Source organism: Stegostoma tigrinum, chromosome 16 (genome assembly GCF_030684315.1).
Source record: "Stegostoma tigrinum isolate sSteTig4 chromosome 16, sSteTig4.hap1, whole genome shotgun sequence".
Taxonomy (NCBI): domain Eukaryota; kingdom Metazoa; phylum Chordata; class Chondrichthyes; order Orectolobiformes; family Stegostomatidae; genus Stegostoma; species Stegostoma tigrinum.
In genome coordinates, this window is record NC_081369.1 from 29,788,580 (window position 1) to 29,808,541 (window position 19,962).

Below are 19,962 nucleotides of genomic sequence, written 5' to 3' on the forward strand. Positions count from 1 at the left end.
ATATTGAGTACAGGAGTTGGAAAGTCATGTTGCAGCTCTACAAGACATTGGCTCAGCCATTTCTGGAGTATTGCATGCAATTCTGGCCAACCCTGCTTTAGGAAGGATGGTGTGAAACTAGAAAGGGGTCGGAAAAGACTTACAAGAATGTTGCCAAGGTTGGAGGATTTGAGCTTTCGGGATCGGCTGAATACGTGAGGGATACTTTCTCTGGAGCGTTGGAAGCTGAGGAGTGACCTTATGGAAGTTTATAAAATCATAAAGGGCATGGATAGGGTAAATAGACAAGGTCTTTTCCGTAAGGTGGCCTAATGCAGGTCCGACCAGTCCCCCTCCATCGACACCCTCATCCGCCGAGCCGAGCTAGTCCTCACCCTCAACAACTTCTCTTTCAATTCCTCCCACTTCCTACAGACAAAGGGGGTGGCCATGGTCACCCGCATGGGCCCAAGCTATGCCTGCCTCTTTGTAGGTTACGTGGAACAGTCCCTCTTCCGCACCTACACAGGCCCCAAACCCCACCTCTTCCTCCGGTACATTGATGACTGTATCGGCGCCGACTCATGCTCCTACGAGGAGCTCGAACAGTTCATCCACTTCACCAACACCTTCCACCCCAACCTTCAGTTCACCTGGGCCATCTCCAACACATTCCTCACCTTCCTGGACCTCTCTGTCTCCATCTCGGGCAACCAACTAGAAATTGTTATGCATTTCAAGCCCAACGACTCCCACAGCTACTTAGAGTGCACCTCCTCCCACCCATCCTCCTGCAAAAATGCCATCCCCTATTCCCAATTCCTTCGCCTCCACCACATCTGCTCCCAGGATAAGGCATTCCACTCCCATGCATCTCAGATGTCCTCATATTTCAAGGACCGCAACTTCCTCTCCGCAGTAGTCGACAACGCCCTAGACCCTGTCTCCCGCATTTCCTGCAACTCATCCCTCACACCCCGTCCCCTCAATAACAACCAAAAGAGAATCCCCCTTGTCCTCACTTCCCACCCCACCAACCTCCGGATACAACGCATCATCCTCTGACACTTCTGCCATCTGCAATCCGACCCCACCACCCAAGACATTTTTCCATCCCCTCCCCTGTCTGCTTTCCGGACGGACCACTCTCTCCGTGACTCTCTTGTCCACTCCACACTCCCCTCCAGCCCCACCACACCCGGCACTTTTCCGTACAACCGCAGTAAGTGCTACACCTGCCCCCACACCTCCTCCCTCACCCCCATCCAGCCCCCAAGAAGACTTTCCACATCAACCAGAGGTTCACTTCCACATCTGCCAATGTGGTATATTGCATCTACTGTACCCATTGTGGCCTCCTCTACATCGGGGAAACCAAGCGGAGGCTTGGGGACCGCTTTGCAGAACACCTACGCTCGGTTCGCACTAAACAACTGCACGTTTCAATTGCGAACCATTTCAACTCCCCCTTCCATTCCTCAGATGACATGTCCATGCTGGGCGTCCTGCAGTACCACAACGATGCTACCCGAAAGTTGCAGGAACAGCAACTCATATTATTACTTGGGAACCCTGCAGCCCAATGGTATCAATGTGGGTTTCACAAGCTTTAAAATCTCCCCTCGCCCCACCACATCCCAAAACCAGCCCAGCTCGGTCCCCACCTCCCTAACTGTTCTTCCTCTTGCCTATCCTCTCCTCCCACCTCATGCCACACCCCCATTTCCTACCTACTAACCTCATCCCACCCCCTTGACCTGTCCATCCTTCCTGGACTCACCTATCTCCTCCCTACCTCCCCACCTACACTCACCTTTACTGGCTCCATCCCTGCCTCTTTAACTTGTCTGTCTCCTCTCCACCTATCTTCTCCTCTATCCATCTTCAATCCGCCTCCTCCGCTCTTTCTATTTATTTCAGAACCCTCTTCCCCTCCACCATTTCTGATGAAGGGTCTAGGCCAAAACATCATCTTTCCTGCTCCTAAGATGCTGCTTGGCCTGCTATGATCATCCAGCTCCACTCCTTGTTATCCCGGATTCTCCAGTATCTGTAGTTCCTATTATCCCTGTCATTAATTTGTTTGTTTGTGAAGATCCATATTGCAGATAAGACTCTCTTTGAGAAAAGCACTTCCATTCATTTAAAATAAATTTTGACTGTTAACAAGTTTGCATTTTGTTGAATGTGTTTGACAAGTTTTATACTTTTTAACATTTTTGGATCATTTTGACACGTTTAGACAATTCTTAATCAGCCTGACCTGTCTTGAAAGTTCTTGACGTGTTTGACACTTCTCAACAAGTTTGACACTTCTTTGCCAGCTTTCAGTTCCAAGGAGATTATGCACAAGGCGGCACAATCATGTACAGTAGAGGAAGGCATCGGGGATGTAATGTAAAGCTTGCTAATGTTCATTTGGGATTTCATTTTATCAAAACATTGACAATAATGGTTGAACAAGATCATGTATTCTAAACTCAAATTAACTGCTACTTGCTGGGCTATTTAGAAACAAGTACTCTGCAGCCTTGATGAGTTATTATTTTGAGGGTTGATAGTGCAGGACTGTTGATTCCGAGTTACATCAGTTAGCTTTGTCAACTTTCTTCAAAATGTATCCATTATGTCAACATATTCATCACATGATTTAATTGAATGGCACAATAAACTCGATGCTGAACGACCTGCTTCTGTTCATTCACCTTGTGGTCTTATGCTTTTATTAGTTTGTTTCCAATTAATGGGACTGTTCTTACATTCATAATTCTGAGATTTTTGTGATTGTCAGCAGCATTCATTAGACACTAGGGTGAAATTTGACTTGGCAACAAAGTTGATAATGACCACTTCTCAAACTGTTTTATGTGCCACCCAATTTTCTTTTCCATAAACTTTGTTCGTAAGGGAATTTAGGACAGATCATGCATTAATGTTGGGTTTTGTGCAAACTGAGCTTACCACCACTTTGCGTGCATTTGATGTGTTAAATAAATGCAATGTTTTCTTTACTGCTATCTCACTTAACATTGTCAGACATATAGGATCTATTCATGAAGACTCACTGTTTTTAATTTAATTACAGCTTAGGGCATCCAACTGATAAGTTTAGATAGAGAACCATTAATGGATGACATTTTAGTGTTATTGGCTCTAATGATTATTTATATACGGATGAAACAATCATTTTTCACTTTCTATTTATCCTGAAACACGTGTCATTGTAAATTTGGAAGAATTTCCTACTGTCATGAACATTTTTGACAACTCAAATAATTTAGCTAACTATTAACCTTTTGACATTTTTATTGAATGTTCCTATATTCATCTCAACATTTTCCTTTTTTGGTTTCTTGAAATGTCCTATAAAGTATGTCTTTCATACTTATTTCATGTCATTTTGCATCTCTAATCTACTTAGCACTATCTTTGCCCCATCTGCATTTCCTTATTAACAGTATACATTTATTTTTAGGAGTATATCCTGAAAGGTGTTCTTTATTTCTCAGCTGATATTTTCTTGTGCTCTTTTCTCAATCAAATGATTTAAAGTTCAGAAGCTATTTTGTGAAATTGGCACACAGGAAGTTTAAAATATGTCATGAGATCATTTGTGATATTTATTGGTTACAGATGTTAATGGCACAATTTACTACAGCATTTCGACGCAAAGCCATTATGCAGACTGATACCCGGGTGCGAGTAATGAATGAAGTTTTGACATACGTAAAACTGATAAAAATGTATGCATGGGAAAAATCATTTGCACGTTCTATTCATGGTAAGAAAACACATTTTTCAGCGAACTGGAGTAAAAGTTCTTCATTCACAAAAACCATGCTTTTTCTTTCACCTGAATTGTGTGTGTGCGTGTGTGTGTGCATGTGTGTGAAGCTCTGCATTATCTTTATAAATAACCATGAAACAAGGTTTACATGTAATGTATATTTTAAATTATCTAAGTTTTATGTATCTTAAGGGACATTAGATCCTGTGCTAATGTAGACAATTTATGCTGCTAACTTTATGAAACAGATGTTCGTAAAACTGAGCGAAAGATATTAGAAAAAGCAGGATATGTTCAAAGTGTGAATACTTCAGTGATTCCTATTGTACCAACATTGGCCACAGTCCTCACATTTGTTGTACACACGCTCCTGGGATATGAGTTGACAGCATCCACGGTAAGATTGAAAGGAAAGGACATTTAATAATACACTTGGTGTTATCCTGACAATCTGTAAATTTATTCCTTTATACTTTAAAATGATTTTTTTCTCATCACTCAAGGCATTTACTGTGATTGCAGTTTTCAATTCAATGAAATTTTCATTGGCCAGTCTGCCATATTCTGTTAAAGCATTTGCAGAAGCTAAAATTTCTTTACGGAGGTTAAAGGTAAGTTAGTACCTTTGATAATAATTTTACATTTTTTAGTTGAAATATATGCTAGTTGCTTACAGAAGCATAATTAAACAATTATTAAAATTCCAGTTCAGATTTGTACATTCCCGTTCCTTATAAAAACTGACTTTATTATTAGAAAATTCTAGTCATGAAAGATCCAGCTGTATACGTGAAAACTCTGAAAGACTCTCCACATGTAGTGCTGATGGAAAATGCTTCACTTTCATGGGACAACACAAATGACAATGGAAAGTTACATTCTGCTGACAAGGTGCCAAAAGGAAAAAAAGTTTCTGAAGCAAATGGAACAAATGAGCCCAACATTTCTGTTCAACTGCCAGAAATTACATCTCAAACATCAACAGAGAAAGACATCCCTATATTAATGACTCTCCATGGTATAAGCTTCAGTTTGCAAAAGGTACATGGTCACAGATGTTACACCTGTTACATTGGTACATCTTGCATTAGAGGACATGTCCGAAGTCTAATAAATTATGGATGATTTTTTTTCTCTCAGGGGTCACTTTTAGGAGTTTGTGGAAATGTAGGAAGTGGAAAAAGTTCTTTAATATCTGCTCTACTAGGACAGGTAAGAACATTTTGGATTTAGTAACCATACGTAGACTGCTAATACCATGTGAGGAAAAATAAATGCCTTAAGAAATTAATTTGAGTATATACTTAGATCAAAGTAGTTGATTTAAGTACATAGGAAGAAATTATAAAGTTATGCTGCCCGTCTTTTCTGAAATTCTTGCTCACAATCAGATTGTTTAATAAATGTGATCAGATCTATATGTTTTATTCTGTCTATGATTTAAGATATCAACCTGTCAAATATCAAAATTGTAGCTATGATGAAGTTATAGTGAAGCAGGTACCTCTTAGCTCATGTTAGAACTTTAGAAAGAATGTGGGGCAGAATTTGCCCATAAAGGCTGGAGTCCTGAAAATGATTGAAGACGTGTTGACAAAATGCTTGGCTGGCCAATGTGATTTGCCTCTTGATCTTCTGGGTGGATACTCTAAAGTAATCTGCTACTGGGGGTTGCTGTCCAGGTAGACCAAAGAAAATTTAAGAAAAAATAAAAATTATATTGATGGAGGGGCAACATCCCTGAAATAATCTCTAGGTCCAGAGGAGTTGCATTCCCTGCCCAAGCCCACCATTTTGATTTCCCCAGGATGCCTCAGGATGATTGTCTGCATTCAGCTGGTGGCCTCTGAAATGATTGTAATGCGGTCAGCTGGATGGGCATAATAGAATATGAGTTCCCTGATTGGAACAAGATGGCGGCATTGGAGCAGACCGCGCTCAAGCTCCTGTGCCCGGGCTTCTCTTCCTCGTCTGCACTTTTCATTTTTCCTTTTTCCTTCCACCCCTCTTTTATTCCGCAAACCTCCCTGAAAAAGAGAGCTCTTTAGCAGGAGGTGGCTTCAATGGGCTCCAAAGCAGTGGTGGCATTCTCAGAGGCAGGATAGCTGCAGGGACAGTCGGTTGAACTGTGAAACGTGGATTGGACTCTCACTTTCACATGGAGTAGGCTCCTGAAGGTGGCATGGCATAGTCTGGAAAGCCTGGAGTGGGACTCTGGCATCAGCATGCTGTAGCAGCGTAGAAGGAAAAGTTGGACTCTTAAATGTTTTTATTCCATGAATGGTGCTTATATAAGAGCAATGGTGAACACTTATCACTGTATTTTACATTAGATACGCATGACAATGAAGGATATTTAATTCAATCAGGTCCAATCAGGGAGACCTGGCTGACATAAAAAGATGAATGTCAAGCATTTTTGGCACCCTGAATGCCTGACCCACTGAGAGGCAGTGCTCTGTCAAAGGTTATGCAGCTATAAATAAAGGTAAATTGGTACTGGGATGCTCGCATCTGAAGAGTTATTTCAGCCTCTCCATCCAATGGGAAGATCCACCAGCTGTTGGTACACTATTGATGGCCTGATAAAATGACTCTTTATAAGGCATTTGAATATTTAAATTTTTTCCTCTCCTACTTGTGGTAGGAAACCTGCCAGAAGGAACTCTTGCCATTGCTAAAATTCTCCCAATGGCAGGACATTGTTTGGGGAACCAATCCAACATATTTCCCTTCTTCCCAATTTTACCCCCCTCCTGCTGAGATCCCAACTCTTATGGATCAGAAGTCTCTTCAAGTGTCAGTGTTAGCTGTTAGTAAACTTCATCAAGAAGTGAAAGCAAAGCACAACCAATCCCCCAGGATAAAGGGAGCAGCATTTAGGAAGGAAATGCACTCACCAAGAACTCAGCCACTTGGATTTCCTGCTCTCCTAAAGGGTTGATGAGAGCCATGCCTGGCAGAATGGAGACAACAGTGGAAGTTTCAGACCACCATATGGTCAGCAGCACAGCTGGAGTTGTTACCTCATGTTTAAAATCATACCGTTTGAGTTCACATTTTCTCTTCATGCTCGTTGGCATTTTCAATTTCTTTTTCTTTTCACTCGCTTTTCTTATTTATCATTTGCACTTTTATTTTCTTGCTTCATCTATTCTTTCTTCCCTTACTGTTTCTAATTAACATTAATTTGCCTCATTTCCTTTTCTGATTTGTTCACTATCCTTAAATTTAATTGATTCAGCAGATTGTCAATTAGTATAGAGAGTTTCAGAGAGCATACTGCTATTATAATTCACATTCCTTGCAATCGGCAGGGTCATTCCAGTTGGAGTTTAAGGGTGAGGGGAAACATCCAACAGTGGCATTTCACCACAAGGTGCCTTTCTTCAAAACACTGAGCCAATAAATTTGATGGAAGTGGTAAATTATATTTGATCAGTTGCTTTGGAAGGTAGAAGGTCTCGTCAGAGTTCTGAATGATCAATCATAACCTGAAATTTTTCTCCAAATGCAGATGGTTTTACACAATGGGGTGGTAGCTATCAATGGATCACTTGCTTTTGTATCGCAGCAAGCATGGATATTTCATGGGAATGTCAGAGAAAATATACTATTTGGAAAGACTTACGATGAAGAAAGGTACTTTTTTCTTAACTGATATAATCTGTTGGATTGTTTTGCTACTATGAGTTATTGAGGAAGGAAAATGTATTTGCAAGGTTTGCTCTCTGGCAAGTAACCAGCAAAATTTCAAACACACCTCTTTGTTAGCGTGCTGCTATTCTGTTGATCTAGTTCAGTTTATCACAATCAAGATAAGCCAATGAGTTGTTTCTGAGTAGTTTAATTGATTTGAAAGTGAAATTGAAAATATCATGGTAATTTATTAAAACCTTTCACTTTTAGTGCTTTGAGAAGCACAATGTATCTCTGCATCCAAACCAAAAATATAACTAAACTTTGATTGATTATAGTCATAAAAATAGAAAGGTTCTCTAGTTCTGTGCATTTCTAATTCAGTATGGAATTCTGAATTACATTTGAGTTATAAGTATATTAGTGAGACGTTGGAAAAATCAGTACGTAGGCATTAAATGATTATAAAGGATAGATAAACACAGATATTTAATATTATTGCAGGTTTTTTATAGGCACATAGAATGCTCCATATCAGTTTTTATTAAATGCACTGTGATTTTGTAACTGAAACAGATAATACTGGATCCACTCGGCAAGCCCGCAGTATATACTGAGGGAGAGTGATTAATTTTTCTGACTCCAGACTCTTTTCAAAACTGAAAACTCAGTTGCAGAAAAACTATTACTGGTCAGATAAAGTAGTAGGCACAGGTTGAAAATCAAACACCCACTGGGGTGGTTCTGAGGAATTGTCATTGGACCTGGAACTTTAACAGCGATTTTTTTCTCCACAACTGCTCCCAGACCTGCTAAGCTTTTCCAGCAACTTCTGTTTTGTTCCTGATTTACATATTTTGCAGTTCTTTTGGTTTTTAACAAATGGGATGGCATGGTGGCTCAGTAGTTAGCACTGCTGCCTCACAGCAGTAGGGATTCAGGTTCAATTCCAGCCTAAGGTGGAGTTAGCACATTTTCCCTGTTTCTGTGGAGGTTTCCTCCCACAGTCCAAAGATGTGCAGGTTAGATGGATTAGCCATGCTAAATTGCCCATAGTGTCTAGGGTGGGAAATGCAGGGAGAGGGTAGTGGATGGGTCTGGTGGGATGCTCTTTGGAGGGTCAGTATGGACTTAATTGACCAAATAGCTTGCTTCCACACTGTAGGGATTGTATGATTCAATCAGAATGAATTATGGGTGGAATAGAATAACAGAGTATCTCAGCCAAGCCATGGACAAAAGTTTTATTTATTGAAGAATACACAGATAAAACATTAAGGGAGAGTGCTGTCAAAACAGTGGTGCTGGCCTCACAGACCCTACTTACAGACATAAAATGGGGTCATGGTCTTGTAAAATAAAATGGGTGTTTTCCCCAACATCTTCTTGCCAATCCTCAATCTGATTTGCACAATACAGTGGAGGGCAAAAATGCCAGGCTTAGGTCTTTTGAGGCCCTTAAGTGGCTGGGTAAGGGCGACATAAGGGCCTCATTCTACTTCCACAGCTGATTTACATGCAGCAGGGGATTGTGGAGACAAAGCAGAAAGCCTGGTGTGGTGATCAGTTAATGGACACCTGTTGAGCATGAAGTGGATGTGCCTCTAAAGTTTTCGAGAAGATTTGTAGCTCGGGTTGCAGATGAGTTTGTAGACTTGCTCATCGAGCCGGTGGGTTTGGATGCAAAAGTTTCGTCACCCTGCTAGGTAACATTGTCAGTGTGTCTCCGATGATGTGTTGGTGTTCTGTCCCGCTTGTTATTTATATGCCTCAGTTTGCTGGACTGGTTGGTATTATTTCCCGTTTGGTTTCTCAGTTGTTGGTACACAGGGTCTAATTATTGTGTTTGTTGATGGAGTTCCATTTGGAACACTAGGCCCCCAGGAATTCCCTAGCATGTCTCTGTTTGGCTTGTACGATTATGGATGTGTTGTCCCAGTTGAACTCTTCCCCTCCATTGTCAGTGTATAATGAGACAAGTGAAAATTGGTCAGTCTGATGGTGGCTAGTTGGTGTTCATGTATCTGTATAGTCAATTTTCTTTTGGTTTGGCCTATGTAGTGTTTCTCACAGTCCTTGCATGGTATTTTGTATATTACCCAGTTTTGCTGGTTTTGGGTATGGGATCCTTTACGTTCTTCAGTAGCTGTTGTAGGGTGGTTGGCTGCTCTGATACCTAGAGGTCTGAGTAGTCTTGTGGTCATCTCTGAAGTGCCCTTGATGTGTGCTAGGGTGATTAGTGATTCTGGTTATGTTGGGTCTTCCTGTTGTGGTTTGTCTCGAAAGTAATGGCAGATTGTGCTTTTTGAGTATCCATTCCTTTTGAAGTCTCCATACAAGTACTCCTATTCTGCTTTGCGCTGTTCTGGGTTGCTGCAATGTGTTGTGGATCATTTAGATAGTGTTTTGATGCGGCTCTGTTTGTGGGTGTTGGGGTGGTTGCTTGTTTAATTGCATATTTGGTCTGTATGCATGTTCTTTGTGGCGTATATAGAAAGTATACAGTGTACAGAGAGGAATCGGTAAATGTGTTGCATTTAAACTTTCAGAAGGCATTCGACAAGGTACCTCACAAAAAGCTAAATCATAAGAAATGTTGGAGTTAGAATATTGGCATGGATAGAGAATTGGCTAATGGGCAGGAAACGGTAAGTACGGATAAAGGGTTCTTTTTCAGGTTGACGACCCATGACCAGTGGGATTCAAAAGGAACCAGTGCTGGGCTCAAAACTGGTATACAATATATATTAATGACTTGGAGGAATTCACTTGGGGAAGTGTATATTTAAGGCTGAGATAGCTAGCTTCTTGATCAGTAGGGGAATTGAGGGTGATGTGAGAAATGTCGGATCAGCCATAATCTAATTATTTGTCGGAGTTAGTTTGAGGGCCTAAATCACCTATATCTGTTCCTATTTCATATGGTCCTTTGATCAATCAGAACTCACTTCTCAGAATCATAGCCACCAGCAAAGCTATATTATCCAGTATTATAAAATTGTATTTGTTCCCAACTGGATACAAATATGTAAAAATAAAACATATATCGAGGTGAAATTTATTGTTGCTATGAGGATTGAGTATGATGGAAGGCTGTATTCAGCATTGGCCCGCACTTAAGTTTTACCCATCAAGTGAGATGGGTGCCACTTGTGGGAGATGCAATGGCCTACACATGAGACTGAAACAATATAGTTTCAAAATCCCCATCCCCAGCGTACTTCTGGCAAACGTCCAAGTGTTGAAAACAAGCTGACAAACTTAAAGCTAGACTCACCTATGAAAGAGAATTGAGAATTGTTTTACAGAGCCATGGCTCACTTCACCTGATTGTGCTTCATGCTTCACCTGACTCTGCCTTACAACCTGAGGGACAATCAATCCACTGGACGGACTGCACTATGTCCTCAGATAAGGCAAGGGTTTTAGGGTCTGCCTCCTAATTAATATTTCCATTATTACCGACTGTGATTCCTTTATCTCGGAAATGTTACTCAATTCAGCTATATTGTAAATTAGCTGAAACCAAACTATATAATTTCACCACATCCAAATTTATTACAATCCATTTTCACGGTCATGTACTTGCATTTTATAATCATAGAAGAGTAAGTAATTTAAATAATTTCTCCAGAAATTCAATTATCAGGCACAAGGTTGAATGCAGTAGGAATAAGGATTAAGAAGCAGGATCCTCATGGTAGACTGGCTAGGATGCTCAGATCACATGGTATACAGGGAGAACTAGCCATTTGGATACAGATCTGGTTCGAAGATAGAAGACAGAGGGTAGTGGTGAAGGATTGTTTCTCAGACTGGAGGCCTGTGACAATTGGTGTGCCACAAGGATTGGTGTTGGGTCATTTGTTTTTTGTCATTTATATAAATGATTAGAAGGTGGATATGGGTTATTAAGTTTGCAGATGACACTAAAATTGGAGGCGTAGTGGACAGGAAAGAAGGTTACCTCAGAGTACAATGGGATCTTGATCAGATGGGCTAATGCACAGAAGAATGGCCGACAGAGTTTAATTTAGATAAATGGGAGGTGCCACATTTTGGAAAGGCAAATCAGAACAGGACTTATACACTTAATGGTAAGGTCCTGGAGACAATTGCTGATTAAAGACACCTTGGAGTGCAGGTTCATAGTTCCTTGAAAGTGGAGTCCTATGCTGTTAGGATAGTGAAGAAGACGTTTGCTATGCTTGCTCTTATTGGCCAATGTATTGAGTATAGGAGTTGGGAGATCATGTTGCAGCTCTTCAGGACATTGGTTAGGCCACTTTTGAAATGCTGCATGCAATCCTGATCTCCCTGCTCTAGGAAGGATGTTGTGAAACTCAAAAAGGTTCTGAAAAGATTTACAATGATGTTGTCAGGTTTGGAGGTTTGAGCTATAGGAAGAGGTTGTAAAGACTAGGACTATTTTCCCTGGAATGTTAGAGGCTGAGGTGTGATCTTATAGCGTTTTATAAAATCATGAGGGACATGGGCAAATAGTCAAGGTCTTTTCCTTGGGATGGGAGAGTCCAAAACTAGAGGGCCTAGATGTAAGGTGAGAGGGGAAAGATATAAAAATGACCTAAGGGGCAATTTTTTTAACAGAGGGTGTTGCGTGTATGGAATGAGCTGCCAGAGGAAGTGGTGAAGTCTGGTACAATTACAATATTTAAGAGGCATTTGGATAGGTATATGACAAGGAAGGATTCAGAGGGATATGGGCCAAATGCCGGCAAATGAGACTAGATTAATTTAGGATATCTGGTCAGCATGGAGGAGTTGAAGTGGAGGATCTATTTCAATGCTGTCCATCCATTCCACGCTTGCAGCTTAGGAGTAAAAGATTTTACACAGATCTGAGATGGTATGGAATAAAGAAAGATAAACAGGGTCACAAATCATTCAAAAAACTTAATAATCAGACTAAGAAGAATGTAATTAATACTAAATAGAAGGAAAATATCACTGATTAAATTGATAGGGAACCTATTGGGACTATATCAATTATTTTTTCAAACATGAATTATGTTTGTGCATGTTCTGAATATTGAAAATCATGACAGTGCACTTTCTAAAACTTCATGGAAGTGTCAAAGAGTGTAAAGATGTACAGAGTTTTATGCAGCTAAAGGGCTATTAAATACAGGAAATGTTCATTTTCCATCAGCTGTCAATGGTGTGCAGCCTAGTACCTTCAAAATTGACGGAAATAACAAAAAATCTACAAAAGTCTCATAAAGATGCTAAAGAATTCTATGAGACTTTGTATTAAGTCATCTCCAGTATAAACAGAGTTCTCATATCAGTAATTTCCTGAATTAATTACAGGTATAAACTTTTCTTGGGTGATGGTTGTAATTGAAGCATACACAAGCATCAGTGCATTTCAAAGTGCAGTGTTATGAAGTTGGTCAGAGTAATTGAAAGTTGGAAGTCTGGAAGATAAAATATGTGGCTCCTTTAAGAGATTTATACTTTGTCTGTACTTGAAAATATAAAAAAAAGTATGTCTGTGAGCAGCAGCTGAAGTTGTCAGTACAGAGAACCTCAAAAAGTGAAATAAGTGTATCATAAAGAAAAAATGCCTCAGAGGTGGCAGGCAAAACAGCAGTCTTGTTTTCATGTTGTGACAATGAGTTTGAATTCAGCCACTTAATTTAAACAGAGCACCTAGAAACAGCCAATTGAATTTAAATCTGATGGTAACTAAAAACCGAAAGACCCAAGGAAGCTTTAACGCAGGAACAAAAACAGGAAGCCTTCTGAGGAAAGGTCACTGGACCTGAAAAGTTAACTCTGATTTTTTTTTCTTCACAGATGCTGCCAGACCTGCTGAGTTTTTCCAGCAACTTTTGTTTTTGTTAAATCTGACAACCTGAAAGCAATCATATTGTAAGAATTTGGTTACAGAACATAGAACATTACAGCACAGTACAGGCCCTTCGGCCCTCGATGTTGTGCCGGTCATACCGATCTGAAGCCCATCTAACCTACACTATTCCATGTACGTCCATATGCTTATCCAATGACGACTTAAATGTACCTAAAGTTGGCAAATCTACTACCGTTGCAGGCAAAGCGTTCCATTCCCTTACTACTCTCTGAGTAAAGAAACTACCTCTGACATCTGTCCTATATCTTTCACCCCTCAATTTAAAGCTATGCCCCCTCATGCTCGCCATCACCATCCTAGGAAAAAGGCTCTCCCTATCGACCCTATCTAACCCTCTGATTATTTTATATGTTTCAATTAAGTCACCTCTCAACCTTCTTCTCTCTAATGAAAACAGCCTCAAGTCCCTCAGCCTTTCCTCGTAAGACCTTCCCTCCATACCAGGCAACATCCTAATAAATCTCCTCTGCAGCCTTTCCAAAGCTTCCACATCCTTCTTATAATGCGGTGACCAGAGCTGTAAGCAATACTCCAAGTGCGGCCGCACCAGAGTTTTGTACAGCTTCACCATAACCTCTTGGTTCTGGAACTCGATCCCTCTATTAATAAAAGCTAAAACACTGTATACCTACTTAACAGCCCTGTCAACCTTGGTGGCAACTTTCAAGGATCTGTGTACATGGACACCGAGATCTCTCTGCTCATCCACACGACCAAGAATCCTACCATTAGCCCAGTACTTTGCCTTCTGGTTACTCCTACCAAAGTGCATCACCTCACACTTGTCTGCATTAAACTCCATTTGCCACCTCTCAGACCAGCTCTGCAGCTTATCTATGTCTCTCTGCAACCTACAGCATCCTTCGTCACTATCCACAACTCCACCGACCTTAGTGTCATCTGCAAATTTACTAAACCATCCATCTACGCCCTCATCCAGGTCATTTATAAAAATGACAAACAGCAGTGGACCCAACACCGACCCTTGCGGTACACCACTAGTAACTGGACTCCAGGACGAACATTTCCCATCAACCACCACCCTCTGTCTTCTTTCAGCAAGCCAATTTCTGATCCAAACTGCTATATCTCCCACAATTCCATTCCTCCGCATTTTGTACAATAGCTTATTGTGGGGAACCTCATCAAATGCCTTGCTGAAATCCATATACACCACATCAACCAGTTTACTCTCATCTACCTGTTTGGGGACCTTCTCAAAGAACTCAAGAAGGTTTGTGAGGCACGACCTTCCCTCCACAAAACCATGCTGACTATCCCTAATCAATTTATTCTTTTCTAGATGATTATAAATCCCATCTCTTATAACCTTTTCCAACACTTTACCAACAACTGAGGTAAGGCTCACTGGTCTATAATTACCAGGGTTGTCTCTACTCCCCTTCTTGAACAGGGGAACCACATTTGCTATCCTCCAGTCGTCTGGCACTATTCCTGTAGAAAATGACGAGTTAAAGATCAATGCCAACGGCTCAGTGATCTCCTCCCTGGCTTCCCAGAGGATCCTAGGATAAATCCCATCCGGCCCAGGGGACTTATCTATCTTCACACTCTGTAGGATTTCTAATACCGCTTCCTTGTGAACCTCAATCCCACCGAGTCTAGTAGCCTGTATCTCAGTATTCTCCTCAACAACATTGTCGTTTTCTAGAGTGAATACTGTTGAAAAATATTCATTTAGTGCTTCCCCTATCTCCTCTGACTCCAGACACAACTTCCCACTACTATCCTTGCTTGGCCCTAATCTTACTCTCGTCATTCTTTTATTCCTTAAATACCTATAGAAAGCCTTAGGGTTTACTGTGATCCTATCTGCCAACAACTTCTCATGTCTCCTCCTGGCTCTTCTGAGCTCTCTCTTTAGTCTTTCCTGGCTACCTCGTAGCCCTCAAGCACCCTAATTGAGCCTTCACATCTCATCCTAACATAAGCCTTCTTCTTCCTCTTGACCAGAGATTCCACCTCCTTCGTAAACCATGGCTCCCGCACTCTACAGCTTCCTCCCTGCCTGACAGGTACATACTTATCTAGGACACACAGGAACTTTTCCTTGAATAAGCTCCACATTTCTAATGTGCCCATCCCCTGCAGTTTCCTTCCCCATCCTATGGTCCCTAAATCTTGCCTAATCTCATCGTAATTGCCTTTCCCCCAGCTATAACTCTTGCCCAGTGGTATACACCTATCCCTTTCCATCACTAAAGTAAACATAACAGAACTGTGATCGCTATCACCAAAGTGCTCACCTACTTCCAAATCTAACACCTGGCCGGGCTCATTACCCAGTACCAAATCTAATGTGGCTTCGCCCCTTGTTGGCCTATCTACATACTTAGTCAGGCAGCCCTCCTGCACACAGTGGACAAAAACTAACCCATCCATAGTACTCGAACTATTGTGTTCCCAGTCAATATTTGGTTATGTCATTACTGGTATATAAGACAAGAGCATTTGGAGAATTGGAGAGAGCCACCTGCCAGAGTTGGCATAATTCAGCTCTCAGAGAAAGACCTTCGAATAAATCAAATGTACCACAGTATTTTACCTCAAAGTCCTTACAGAAGAAATTACAGCAGAATTAATGGAAGAAAGGTGAATGTGATGAGAATGGAAATGACACAGTATTCCAGGAGTCAGTCTGTGCAAACTTGGAGAGATTAAGTTATAATTTATTGCTTTTTATTAATTTGGTTTATATTAGTACATCTTGTTTTTATTTAAACAGCATTCCAGTAGAACTTAGACCAGTCAGAGAGTAGCTAGTAGTCTAAGGGAGAATTGTTGGTTTGTTAATAATTTTGTTAATTTGTTCTTTGATGGACTAAAAAAATTCATTATTTCTTGTTACTTGTATTTGTTCTAACCACTCCTTTAACAGATTACATAGGGAAAGGTGAACTTTTCTGGTGTTTTGGGGTTAATTATTAGAAGGAAACTTCTAATCCCATCATAGCAGATTGGGGGTTGTGTTTTAGTTTAATTATTAGAGGGGTTTGGCTATTCCCTGTCGTGACAGGAGCAATTTTAGGTCGGTTAGCTAGACCTGTTATTAGAAAATATTAGATAATATAATAAATGATGCATTAACAGTGTATTTAGAAATGCACAATATGATCAAGTAGAGTCAACATAGCTTCATGAAGGGGAATCATGCCTGACAAATTTATTAGTGTTCTTTAAGGAGATAACAAAATAAAAATAGGTAACGGGGAAAGAGTGGATGTAATATATTTGGATGTTCAGAATGCTTTTGATAAGATCCTACAGATTGGGTTACTGAATAAGATAAAAGCCCATGGTGTGGAAGGTAATGTAATTGGCATGTATAGAGTTTGACTAACTAGTAGAAGACAGAGATTTGGGATAGGGGACATTTACAGGATGGCAACATGTAACAAGAGGAGTGTGGCAGGAATAAGTGTGAGGCCACAATTATTTATGGTAAGTATCAATTAATTGGATGAGGAAAGTGAATGTACTATAGCCAGGTTTGTGGATGTTGCAAAGCTAACTAGGAAGGCAATTGATGAGGATGAAACAAAGAGCCCACAGAGGGATAAAAGACAGGTTCAGTGAGTGGGCAAAAACTTGGCAGATGGAAAATAATATTAGAAAATGGAAGATTGTGCACTTTGGCAGGAGAATAGAGAGTTGATTATTATTTAAACAGAAAAAGACTGCAGAAAGCTCCACAACAGAGGAATTTAGGAGTCTGCATCCATGAATCACAAAGAGGTAGCATACAGGTTCAGCAGGTAGTAGGGAAAGAAAATGAAATATTAACTTTTAATTCAAAGGGAATGGGGAATAAAAGTATGGAGGATTTGCTAAAAACAATATTAGTCAGGCTACAGCTGGAATATTGTAACTAGTTTTGGGCCCCTTATCTAAGAAAATACATACTGGCACTAAAGACAGACCAGAGAAGATTCATTAGGCTAATACAAGCTATGGAGGGACTGTCTTATGAGGAGAGGTTCGGTGGATTGGACCTCATTACACTTTTTGGAATATTGAAAAATGAGAGCAACCTGATTGAAACATAAAAGTATCTTAGTGGATTTGACAAGATAGATGCAGAAGGGTTCACTTGTGGGAGACTCTAGGACCAGAGGATGTAATCTCAGAAATAAACCATTGCACATTTTAGATAGAATGAAGAGGAATTTCTTCTCTCAGGGGATTGTGAATTATTATAGAGGGCTATCGAAGCCGAGTGATTGAATACACTCAAACTGCGATAGAAATATTTTAATCAATAAGGAAATCAAAGATTATGGGGAAAAAAGCTGAAAAGTGGATGTGAGAATTATTAGGTCAGTGATGATCTCATTTAATGGCAGAGCAGACTTGATGGGCTAAATGGTATACTTCTGATTCTATATCTTATTTGTCTTATAGCCTCAGGAATACTTTAGCAGTTTAAAGAAAATAATGCTATGAAATTGTGAAAAATATGGCACTGTGCAACATGGTAAGATGCTACATGTTGTGAGATGGAGAATGCTAACTGTGTAAGTAAAAACTGAAAGAACTGCAGATGCTGTAAATCAGGAACATAGAATTTGCTGGAAAAGTTCAGCAGGTCTGGCAGCATCTGTGAAGAAAACAGAGTTAGCATTTCGGGTCCAGTGACTCTTTCCCAGTTCTGAGGAATGGTCACTGGACCCGAAGCATTAACTCTTGGTTTTTTTTCTTTACGAATGCTAACTGTGTTACTGGGAAAGGTACTTCATCACGAGACAGCAGGAAGTTCCACTATGTATAACTTAGGAAAATACAATGTTTGTGGCTAAGGACTGAGGCTGTTTCTTGCCAACTTTCTGTCTCGCCAGACAATGATTCTTCTATGGTGGTGAACCCAGTACAAAACATTGACCGGAATGGTTCATTTAGATTTAGATTTAGATTTAGATTTATTGTCACATGTATGTAAAAATACCGTGAAAAATTTTTTTTTGTGTGTTATACCCAAAATGTCACCACACTCCAGTGCGATCTTGAAATACTGAATATAATGCTAGATTTTAATGCAGTCGAGGTCATCTTTCTCTCTTCTTGTTCCTCCTCTGCTGCTCGTCCAGTCACTGCTCGACATTGCCCAAAGCCTCTAAAACGGATTCCTAGGTCTCGGCGAAAGGCTGTGGGGTCTCAGTTAGAAGCCCCTCTGGAATGGCAGCCTCTGCCATATTTGCTGTAGAAGAGTACAGTGGGCTGGATAGGTGTGTAATCATTGGACACTGTTTTCTTTGGGCCCTGTCCTTGGTCAGCTGAGATGTCTATTTCTGTTGATCTTTTCCAATGCCTCTGTAATCAGTCCGTAGAGATCATAGCTATCAAAACTGTCTTCCATTTATCAGTGTTAATGTCTACCATCTTCACACCACATTGCAGGCATTCTTGCAATAGAAGCATGGAAATCAGGAGGTTATGATCCAGTAGTCAACTCGATTCACCAACAAGCCTTTGGGTACAGATTGTCATCCATCTGATGTGGCTGAGCCAGATACAATAAGCATGTTTGAGGATATCTGAGTTGGTGGCTTTGTCTGACAAAGAGAAACCAAGATGGTGAAGGTGGAAACTATTCAAACTTTTTTCCTGCCTTGCATATGTTATCCAGGTGTTACTTCTACACTGAAATGTAGGGTAGCTCAGTGGTTAGCACTACTGCCTCACAGCACCAGGGCCCTGGGTTCGATTCCAGCCTTGGGTGACTGTCTGTGTGGAGTTTGCATGTTCACCCTGTGTCTGTGTGGGTTTCCTCCGGGTGCTGTAGTTTCCTCCCACAGTTCAGGTTAGGTGGATTGGCTATGCTAAATTGTCTATGGTGGAAAATGCAGGGTGGAATGTTGTTTGGAGGGTCAGTGTGGACTGAATGGCCTGCTTCCATATTGTAGGGATTCTATTCTATGTGCTGAAGGCATTAGCTTAGTAGTCTCATAAATTACTGTTCTGAATCAAGTTGCTTCTGTGTTCTATGTCAGCCAGCTTGGGCATGACAGCTATAGTTATTGTAATGTGTGTGCTGCAGCACATGACAGATTGCTGATGGTTGTGAAGCCTAGTTATGTAAAATTATCAACAGCCATGACAATGCATTGACATTGATAATGCTGATAAATGGCAATATGGCAACATCCTCGAACATGATCGTTGTCTTCCTGAGTTTGATGATCAAGACAAACCTTTTACAGCTGTGAGAGTATCTATTCACTCAATGGTGAAGATGTCCCTCAGCACAGAATGTTAGTGTAGCATTGTCAGTGTAAAGTAGCACTTTAAGGAGATCTTGGCACATCTTTGCCTTGCATCTCAGGCATGCAAGGCAGTACAGCATTCTATCAGTTCTGGTATACAAGTAAACAACCTCTGAAATTGCACCGAAAGCATATAACATCAGCAGAAACAAGAATATGCAAAAAAAGGTGGTGCCAAAATGCAACATTGTTTGATGGTAATGTGGATCTAACAGCATTCTAACATGCCTCAGCTGACCTTGTCTCTAATGTTGTCATGGTAAGAGGAGGCTACAATGACAATCTTTGACGAGCAGCCAATTTTCACCAGTAGCTTAATTAGGTCACCTCAGCTCATATGTTTAATTGCATTGGTGAGATGGATGAAATCAATATATAGA

General features: G+C 40.6%; 1 protein-coding gene across 4 annotated transcripts in view; it reads left to right on the forward strand.

Annotated features, from left to right (window-relative positions):
• abcc12 (ATP-binding cassette, sub-family C (CFTR/MRP), member 12) overlaps positions 1-19,962 on the forward strand; it is a 109,687-nt gene that overhangs the window by 26,382 nt on the left and 63,343 nt on the right. For all 4 annotated transcript variants that reach the window (XM_048547032.2, XM_048547030.2, XM_048547031.2 and 1 more), the window contains 6 exons: positions 3,613-3,760; positions 4,015-4,163; positions 4,270-4,377; positions 4,523-4,807; positions 4,907-4,978; positions 7,284-7,408. In XM_048547032.2, coding sequence (XP_048402989.1) covers positions 3,613-3,760; positions 4,015-4,163; positions 4,270-4,377; positions 4,523-4,807; positions 4,907-4,978; positions 7,284-7,408 — 887 coding nt within the window. The remainder of the gene's footprint in view (positions 1-3,612; positions 3,761-4,014; positions 4,164-4,269; positions 4,378-4,522; positions 4,808-4,906; positions 4,979-7,283; positions 7,409-19,962) is intronic.